The 10367-nt window shown below is 35.9% G+C and overlaps 1 protein-coding gene across 2 annotated transcripts in view; it reads right to left on the bottom strand.

Annotated features, from left to right (window-relative positions):
• Positions 1-2005: 2005 nt before the first annotated feature.
• Positions 2006-10367, bottom strand: part of ralgps1 (Ral GEF with PH domain and SH3 binding motif 1) — a 199765-nt gene continuing 191403 nt past the window's right edge. For both annotated transcript variants that reach the window (XM_066713155.1, XM_066713156.1), the window contains 3 exons: positions 4453-4558; positions 3893-3984; positions 2006-3727 (listed from right to left, as the gene is read on the bottom strand). In XM_066713155.1, coding sequence (XP_066569252.1) covers positions 3698-3727; positions 3893-3984; positions 4453-4558 — 228 coding nt within the window. In that variant the 3' untranslated portion in view covers positions 2006-3697. The remainder of the gene's footprint in view (positions 3728-3892; positions 3985-4452; positions 4559-10367) is intronic.

The following is a 10367-nucleotide window of genomic DNA, read 5'->3' as shown; positions in this document are numbered from 1 at the left end:
TCCTGATGACATTTACATTTCTTTATAAGAATGACTTGATTGCATTCAGAATTATTTATACTGTCAGAATGATGTAATAATTCAACTTCTTTTTAAATTATTATTTCATGAGAGATTCACAATATATTTGGAAATAAGAACATTAAAACTACAGTGCCATTTCACTCAGAGTTTGGTTTGGATACAGTGAAAGAGAAAATAAAAAAAAACGATGGGTTTGTGGAATACTTTCACACCTTGTTCCTTGTCACAAAGACACATGTCTGGGATGTATGCTATAAAACAAGACAAATAAAATAATATGTAACTGACAGAGCTATATTTTATTGTTTGCACATTTATTCTAAACAAAGGGAAGTGGAGTTTTTTCTAACATGCTGTACATGTATGTATTGATCAGAATACTGGCTCCATACATCAAGACAAAATAACTTTCTGGTCATGCCCAACCTAATGTTCATGTCTGTTGCCACTGGAAAGGTGCTGCAAGTTTCAACTACAGACAAGACAAAGATCATGTTTGTCACTGAAAATGTTCATTTCACATCTTTCATAACAGTGATACAGTCTGGAGGCTATTGCGTGCTTCAGTTCCCCACAATACACAGAGTTGCACATGTCATGACAGATGACTAGAGAAATAGCTGGTCGGTCAGCTAAACAGCTGAAAATCAAACAATCACCTAGCCAACACAAATACAGCTTTACGTGTACAACCCTGCTCGAAGGAAAATGCAGCACTTTGCTTTTTTGTGTCACAGTTATTACTCTATAACTATAATATTAAATAATAAATCCTTAACTTCCACGCTATGGGAGTACAAGCTTGAGCTACATAACACAGTGAACACTAGGGCACACTGCTCACATGGCTATTTCTTTCTCACTTGGACAATTAAACAGTTACTTGTCAGCATTTTATTTAATCTTGCATCTACAGTACTTTATCTTTCTTCACAACGATGTTACAGAGCAGCAGGTGTACAGTCATGACTGATACCATGGGCTATATATGGGCTGATATGGGCTTCAGAAAGACCACAAATTATAAAGTATTGCAGAAAAACATCTTTACACAACAAAACAGAAAGACAACAGAAGTTTTAAAACGTCATAGAGGGACAAATTATTCCACATACCACATTCCACCACTTACAGTTTGGTTACTGAAGCATGTCGACCTGATAATTGAAACAATTAAAATGCAATAACCTTTCCAAACCACGCAGACTTTCATAATACTGTCGAGATTGTTTTTGTGCTTATGCACGAAACATGTCCATACACACTTTTAATACATTTTGTTGTATAATACACACTATTTTACTAATAATGGATCTTCATATCTCACTAATAAAACTTGAATTACAAATAATAACAATAATAATGGACATTTTCCCATTTAATTTACGTGATCCTCTCTATAATGTAATGATTTCTAAATGGTCTGATCATTCAAGTAAGTTTAATTATTATATATATATTTTAATGCATATATACATGTTATAGAGGAGCTCAGAATAATGTCCAGGCAAATAATCTTTAAAGAAAGAAAATTACACCATTTTACAATTGAAGGCACAGCCACACAACAGCAAGTGAAACAATTATCTTTAGAACAAAAGCACAAAAGCTAAAAATAAGGTGATTTGAACTCCACTTCCTAGTTCATTCTCAGTCTCACACGAACAGGAAGTGAGCTGCATGGTGTGCATGTGAACCATAAAACCCTGCTCAGCAACCAACACGAACCTGTTCACTCCCATACATATACACCATATATATAAAGTTCAGCATCAAATATTGATTTGATGCAGATTTGTCTTCTGTTCACTCACTTTGCATTTAGTTAAATATAATATATTAACGTGTATTTTTGAAAGCATTGCTACTTTACAGCATTTTTTCACACCTGCCTAAAACCTTTGCACAGTACTGTGTGTATATATATATATATATATATATATATATATATATATATATATATATATATATATATATATATATATATATATATATATATATATATATATACACACACAGCTCTGAAAAAAATTAAGAGACCACTACAAAAGTATTACCTTCTCTAGTGTTACTATTTATAGGTATGTGTTTGGGTGAAATAAATATTTTTGTTTTATTCTATAAACCACTGACATGAATTTCAAGTACAGACAAGACAAAGATCACATCTGATGAGGACAAACAGTGAATTCCATTGTCAAATCTACCGTAACAGTAATACAATATGCTCGGCTAACAGCAGTCTGTTTATGCTTCCTGTGCGTGTGTGTCTGTGTGTGTGGGGATGTGTGGGTGTGTGTATTCAGTCCACTTCTAAACTTCTTTAGTCTTGTTGTCTCCTGCACTTCTTAATTACCATATTTTAAATGTATCAAACAACAATCCACTCAGAGGCAGGGTGATGAAGTATAACCTGTCACAATACTTAAAGACACGCAAATTTTAGATAAAAGCTACAGGAAATCATACCAGACAGAGTTACACGTTGTGTCAGATCTTATACTAGTCATAAAAATTTACAATATTTTCATATTTTTCATAAATATATCAATTATAAAAATTAAATAAGAGTATTGTTTCTTCCCTTAAATACTGCATTAAGATATGCAAGTGTCTAAATGGAAAGAGACTTGAGGGGCAATCCTTTAACATACAGTGTCAGACACACTCTTCTGCAGCTCTTGGGTAAAGAGCTGAGATGAATATTGACCTCTTCCCAGGCATGACAGCAGCTGGACAGCTGTGCATACAGTTTTAAAAATAAATAAATAAAACACAAAGCATGATCTTCAAAAAGATCTCATCATGGTCTGCCCGGTGCTCACACTAGCTTATCAGACAGATCGTATATTTACAGGTGACAAAGACAACAGCAGCAAAAACTTTTAGGCTCACAATAAAAACAAAAAAAAAGATTGCTTTAAAAAATATACAGCAAACCTCTTTTGTTTCTTGTATTTAAATAATAATAAAAAAAAGTCTGGGCTTGTCAGTTTTTTAGTCTGTGTTTTTTCTTTCTTCATTTTCCCTTTCATATAAGACACCTAAGTTCTTATTGTAATAATTAATTTCCTCTTAGGGTGCCAAAATGCATTGGATTTCTGCTTGCTCCTGTGCCTGAATTTCTAGCACTGAAAGACGTAGCATCATCTGACACCTAGGACCTCATGAGCTGTACACCTGCTTCCTTGCTAATCTATCCATAATGCATTAACTCTTGGTAACCTATTAACACTGTCAGTAGTTTTTGTGCATTAGAATCTTTTTTTCTTCTTCTTTTTTAAACCCAACATGGGCTAAAAAAATTGTTCATTTACATAAAGCAGCATAACAAAATACAAACAAACAAACAAAGATCAACATTAGGCAGGAATCGTAGCGCCATGTGTCAGCCGATGACAACTCTCTGTCCCCGAAAAGAGTTGCACTTCCTGCAGCTTCAAACTGAGACAACTCCTCTACATTCATCTCCAATGAGCAAATGAGTCCCTTACTTCTCCCTCACCTCCTCTTGCTGCCTCAAATGCAATGTTTGTACCTGCAGGGATTTCTTCTCAGCCAGCCGTCGTAATGCAATACGAAAAGTTTTTCAGTTGGCCCCAAATATTTCACTTGTTTCCCATCATGATGGGTTTGGCACTTTACTCCACAAGGCATTGTCATACGGTGGCAACTACTCAAATGACATAAGGTTGGCTGGTATCTGGGGGAAGAAGACGTAAATACTTAAGTCTTTTCTTTTGCTTGCTTGCATTTGGAAACTTCAAAACAATAACAAAACATGTTGTTATAATGAAATATTAGAAGTCAAACTTTTAATGTGACTCAGATATGTGAAAGCACTTGAAAAACAACTTATTCAAAATACCTGAGGCCTACTGCTTCTACACGCATCTTCCAAGTGTTTGTGCCAGATTATTGCAGAAAACCTTGAACCAGTCTGAAACTTGTAAACATTACCTGCAAAATACAACAAGATAAATCACCTGATAAACACACAAGGCTTTGTTATTTAAGTGAAAGGTCACACATCCCCTTATTTTTACTAACTCTGACACGTAAGGGACCAGACAACTATAGGGGCAAAGATATTTATATTTTAGTGCATGGAGAAAACAAAATAAAGTATAGAAACCTGTTTGGGTTTTGTTTGCAGGCTTATTGTAATCTTCTTTACATTCCTAGACAGCGGATCTGTTCATTTAGCCTATTGTGTGAACAATAAACAGCCACGTCTACAGCTGGCGACCAGGGAAATTCTTGAGTGGGGTTTCAAAGGTGAAGGTGAAAGGGGCTGTGGATTATCTTTTTTTCATTTGAGGGCAAACTTTGTGCTTTTGTAACAGCCTGGATGTAGTGCAGAGGTCCACGTAAGATGCAAAAGGACACAGTGAAAAGCAAAAGGGTACAGAATGTCCATTTGCTTACCTTTATCAGGGTCATTTAGTTGGAAGATGTTAGGATGCTCTGGGTCATCAGGCAGCACCACCATCCACCCGGTTATTGAAATCTTTTTGCAAGGTGTGGATTTATACTACAAAAGAGCAGACATGCTTACAGTAAGTCCCGAGCTCTGCAGTGGGCTGTCAAAACACAGTTTCAAAATGAAAAATAAAACAAACGAGTTTCACGACAGCAAAAGAACAAAGAACTTCAGAACAGTCAACATGGGGATTATGTGTGGAGCGGACCATGGGGGATCACATAACAGTCTACAAGGAGGATGTCCTGAATAAAGGAGTGGAAAAGTAAGCTTGCAGGTGGGGCTTTGAAGTATTTTAATGGGAGACAGAGGAGGAAGATAAACACAATATCCGTGTCCCTTTTGTATCCCATTACACTGCATTTAAATACTGTGAAATATTGTCAGCCTAGAACTAATCAATTTTGAACTACCTACAAGAGCCAGAACCGCTCATTTAAAGTGACAGCTCTTTAAACTCTGTGGTATAATGAAAGGCAAATGATCGAATAAAACTAGCACAAATGGAGTATTTAAATGGAAATATGAACATAAGCATTAAAATGATTGGTATAAATGACATGAAAGCTTTTTTTTTTCCTTCTAAATGCGTATGCACAGTTAAAACAAATAAATGAACTTGTAATGCTATACAATGCACGTGTTTTTCAAGCACATGAAAGATTGCAGACTGTAGGTGAGGTAGAGATTGCAACTTGAACTTGATTGTGTTTATGCAGCTAAAACACAGTAGGCATATTTAATACATATATTTAGTAAAAGTCATGAACGGGTTCTGCACAGTGTAAATTAAATCGGTCAACCTGACCAGCTCTGTGCTTCTAGTGTGAAATTATAAAGGCAAATCACACAAGATATCACAACACGAGAGTTGCAGTACAGTATCTGCGCACAAACTACAGGGTTCCAACCGCTAAACTGAAAACTAGTTGAGCTTTGGATTCAAACTGGTTTCAGATTGAAACATTGAAGACAAAGTAAAAAAAAATGTTGTTTAATTTGCAAGCAAGGACATGTTATAGTTTAGCATCATTTTTGAGCAAAACATCCGTTTGTTGTAGAGATTATAACTTAGTTTCCTGATTATAATGATTTTGTGTTTTTTTTTAATATATGTGTCTATATTTTTTGTTTTACCATTCGTGTTCAGGGTTGTTATACTGTAATATCAATGCCTAGTATTTATTAAAGTATTAGGCTGCTGTGTGGCACAACCACTTAAAGACTGTTACACTTATAAGTGCCTGATTAATCAACTAATGCCCATTAAGTAACCAATCAAATATTTTAATCAACTGACAGCCCTAATAATTATACATATACAGTGCCTTGCAAAAGTTTTCAGACCCCTGAGCAATTCTCTCATATTACTGAATTACAAATGGTACATTGAAATTTTGTTCTGTTTAATATTTTAAATTATGAAGTGACATTGGTTTTATGTTGGGAAATATTTGTAAAATTGAAATATGTTGCTTGAGTAAATATTCAATCCCCACACATTAATATTTGGTAGAGCCACCTTTCATTGCAATAACAGCTTTAAGTCTTTTGAGGCAGATATGTACCAGCTTTGCAGTGTCTGAGTGATTTTGGCCCTTTGGTCTTGGCAGATTTGCTCCAGGTTGTCCAGGTTGGTTGACGACACTTATGGATCGCAATTTTCAAATAGTGCCACAGATTCTCAATGGGATTGTGATCATGACTTTGACTGGGCCACTGTAGGACATTCACCGTTTTGTTCTTGAGCCACTCCAATGTTGCTCTGGCCTTGAGATCATTGTCCTGCTGAAAGCTGAATTTGCTCCCAAGCTTTCTTTTTTTTTAGTGGATATAAGCAGATTCTCTTGCAGCATTTCCCTGTATTTAGCTCCATCCATTCTTCCTTCAATTTTAACAAGATGCCCAATCCCTGCTGATGAGAAGCATCCCCACAACATGATGCTGCCACCACCATACTTCACTATACGGATGAGGCAGAGTTAGGTTTGCGCCACACATAGCGCTTTGAGTTTTGGTCAAAAAGCTCTATCTTGTTCTCATCTGACCACAAAACCTTTTCCCACATCGCAGCTGGGTCACTTTCATGCTTTTTGGCAAACTCCAGATGTTCTTTCAGATGGCACTTTTTGAGTAACAGCTACTTTCTTGCCATCCTCCCATACACACCAGTGTAATGCAGAGCTCTTGATATGGTTGACTGGTGCACTATTGCTCCACTCCCAGCCACTGAACTCTCTAGCTCCTTCAAAGTGACTGTCGGCCTCTCTGTGGCTTCTCTCACAAGTCTGCTTGTTTGAGCTCTGAATTTTGAGGGACAGCCTTTTTCTGGCAGTTCCTGGGTGGTGTGATGCAGCTTCCACTTCCTGATTATTGATCCAACTGTGCTCACTGGGATATCCAACACTTGGATATTATGTTTTACCCTTTTCCTAATCTATGCATTTGATTACTTTATCTTCTGTCGAATGCTCTCTGATCTTAATTTTCCTTCAGATTCACAGCCTGACCCATGATCCTTCAACAGGGGGGGGGGTTATCCAGAACATGTGACAGCAGCTTTAATGGTTCAGTGGAACCAATGGATGGTAAATGTATCTTCATTAGTGCAATGTCATTAATCTGTGTAAACTGGGAGCTTCCACGGGACAGGGGTTGAATACTTATGCAAGCAAAATATTTATGTTTTTCATTTTTCTTACAAATATTCCCCAACATAAAACCAATTTCACCTTACAATAAACCATTTTGAGTTTCAGTGTTTTAAAATAAAATATCAAACAACATTTCATTTGTAAATCATACAACCTTATTTTGGCAAATATATACACAAATTCATACACCTTCCTAACTGAGAAATTTAGGATTGTGGTAAAGGACTTAAGGCGACAGCTTTGAAGTTCTGTGTTTTAAGACACAGGCCTGTGCTCACCAAAGTACGACAGATAACACATCCATGCTGGAGACCCCCAACTGACACATGGGCTGCCATGTCCGTCTCAACAGAGACTAGCACCACATCCCAATTGAAGATTTATTTTGTGAAACTCAGACATTCAAGGTACTTTATACATTCCATAGATTAGGGCAACAAACCCAAATACAAACTACATGCTGCTAACAGAAGTGTTACTCAGCTTCTTCCTCAGTCTGATGACAAACAATAATAGGTGACTTATAAAAACTTAATGATGCTTAAGTAATTCTACCTCAGAACCAAAACATGAATAAGCCATGTTTAGTCTTAAAATAAAAAGCATTAGCTAAACCAACCATTGGACCATTTATATTTCACATAGAATTCAACATTAGCATTTGGTAAGGTAAATATTCATATCCCTCACTGACATGGACATCAGACCATCAGACCCCCAACACACACACAATTCCAAGGAATCTCTAAGTTAACATTACTGTAAGAACAACTGGCTTGTTTGGTATCAACTGTAAGGTCATGCTTTGAGGGACTTGAAAATGTAATTGATATAATTAAAACTTGACAATATAGAGAGTTAGAAACTCTAGGTAACATTTGAATCATTTTTCACATTCCTCAAAGCCATCACACCCCAACACACATTCTGTAGGAATCAGGGGAGGGGAGTGGAGTGAAGTGGAACAACCTGGGAGAAGAATCTAAGGAGACGAAATCCAGGCTGAAAGACTGAATGGAACCAGAACCAGAACTTCTCCAACAAAAACCTGAAAGCTCTGCAACCTTCGACGCAGTCTGCCAGCCCTCCCCGCTATTGAACGTCTGCATAACTGGATCTCAGTAAACCACACAGGTAGTATATTTTGTGTACTAGTCAATAATTATGTAAATCACAATTACATAAACCCTAGTTGTGTATGAGATCTAAATTGTAGGAAATGGTAGCGTAATCATAATACTTGTTTGTTATTTTACATGTTTTGTGCCTCGAGTCAAAATGTGAGTATTGGATAGATCTCCTCTCACTCTCACTTTTAATAATATCCACCCTGCTTGTCTCTGTCTTATCTTTTCGAACACATGTTGTCTATTTACATCTTTTTAATAAACCTATATCTTGTATAAAACTAAACAGCCTCAAGGTTAATTCATGCAGATCAACCTCTCCGCTAATCTGAATTCGTATTAGTAAAGTATTGTGGTAACTTGCGTATCAACACGGTCTTGTTTTCAGAGGATTTGACCGCTGTGGGTTCTATGAATGGGGGTCACTAGATAACAGGATTTTATTCAGCAATTATTATTTCTTCTGATATTGATACCAGATAAACAAACCACACTCCAGCTTGAAGTCAATCAAAAGTACTTACTAATAAAACAATAACTGTAATGATAAATTCAAACAATTTGTCCATTGCAACATTTTGGCTGTATATTAACAGATCAGCATCCTTTAATTTCATTAAAATATTTACAATTTGTAATTCAGTGCTATGAGAGAATTGGTCAGGGGTCTGAACACTTTTGCAAGGCACTGTACATATATATTATATATACACACACACACACACACACACAATCTTTGCATATTTCTGTGTTGTTGGTGATTTTGTATAACCAAGGGCTGAGCTTTAAGTAAAATACAAATGACGGAATCTGCAAGTGGTTTGCAAGTTAAAGGCATGAATAAATATACATTTTATTATGAAAATATTATATAAACAAAAAAAACTAAATTCCAAATGAATTGGGATGACAAACAAACAAGTTGTTCATAATATATTGCACAGTGGTTAGACCCAGCCCAGGCCTTATACTACTGGTGAAATCGTTTTGGCAAAGGCTGCTTATTTTCAAGTTATTTAATTTGACAGGCTTGGAATGCAAAGAGACATACATTTAATGTAGGCTAATGTCTTTATTTAATTAACAATAGCATGGCTATTTGTTTAACTTTATTGTTGTAGCCTATATGTTCAGTTCACAAAGTTTGTGAAGAGTTCATTCTGCTGACTACTTTAAATAAAATAGCAATAAAACACAAACACTGTGATCCAAAAAAGCTGTTTAAATGTAGGCTATTATATGGCTATTAAAAGCATATGTCTGATGGTTGTTCTATATGACCGGAATTCTGCAATATTAATGGCCATATTGGCTATTAAAAAAAAGTCTAGCGTAAATTCTGCTTGTGACATAATTTACATAATTTAGCTCAGCTAGGCTTGGTTCAGGGTTGGAATTGGAAGGTCTTCTTTGAAAAGTTCTCAAGCGGGCTATGATCTATTCAGCTCCACTATGTTGAGGAAAGTGCTGCTGAGGTTTTTGACAGCCTCTTAAATCTGAATTTGCATTTTGGTATATATATTGGTATCCACTGAATAAAGATTATTATTTTTCTGTACCTGAGGGGATGGGAAGCTCTTGTCCTTGTTAGTTTTGAAATATTTTATTTTAAACCAGGTTAGATACGAAAATCTTTCTAGTTTGCTGGAACTCATTCCTGGCTGCTCAGAATACCTGTCACTTTGTCTTTCCTGTTAGAAGACTTTAAAATCTTTAGTCAGATAACAATACAATAAAAACAAAGATGTTCAAATTGTTTTCATGAGCATGAGATCCACATCTCAAGGGATGGACATGTGAAGATGGTAATCTTGTTACTTTTTGTCTGATCATTTCCACAGCAAACATTAGGCTTAGGCTTCAGCCAGGGACCACCAGAGAGTCATTTTCTTATATAACAGTTTGTCATCCTATATGAGCTTTTGTTGTTCTCTCCTATGTGCCTAAAGTATTTATTTATTTACTTCCATACCTTGTATTTTGTAGCTTCATGTAGGGTATCTTAATAAACTGGAATTTATAATCAGAGATTAGTTTTCCTTTATAGTCACCCATCAGACATTGTGTAAAACTGCTTTT

This window comes from Amia ocellicauda, chromosome 9, assembly GCF_036373705.1.
Source record: "Amia ocellicauda isolate fAmiCal2 chromosome 9, fAmiCal2.hap1, whole genome shotgun sequence".
Classification (NCBI taxonomy): domain Eukaryota; kingdom Metazoa; phylum Chordata; class Actinopteri; order Amiiformes; family Amiidae; genus Amia; species Amia ocellicauda.
The sequence above is the reverse complement of the archived record's forward strand: the minus strand, read 5'-3'. Positions and strand labels throughout refer to the sequence as shown.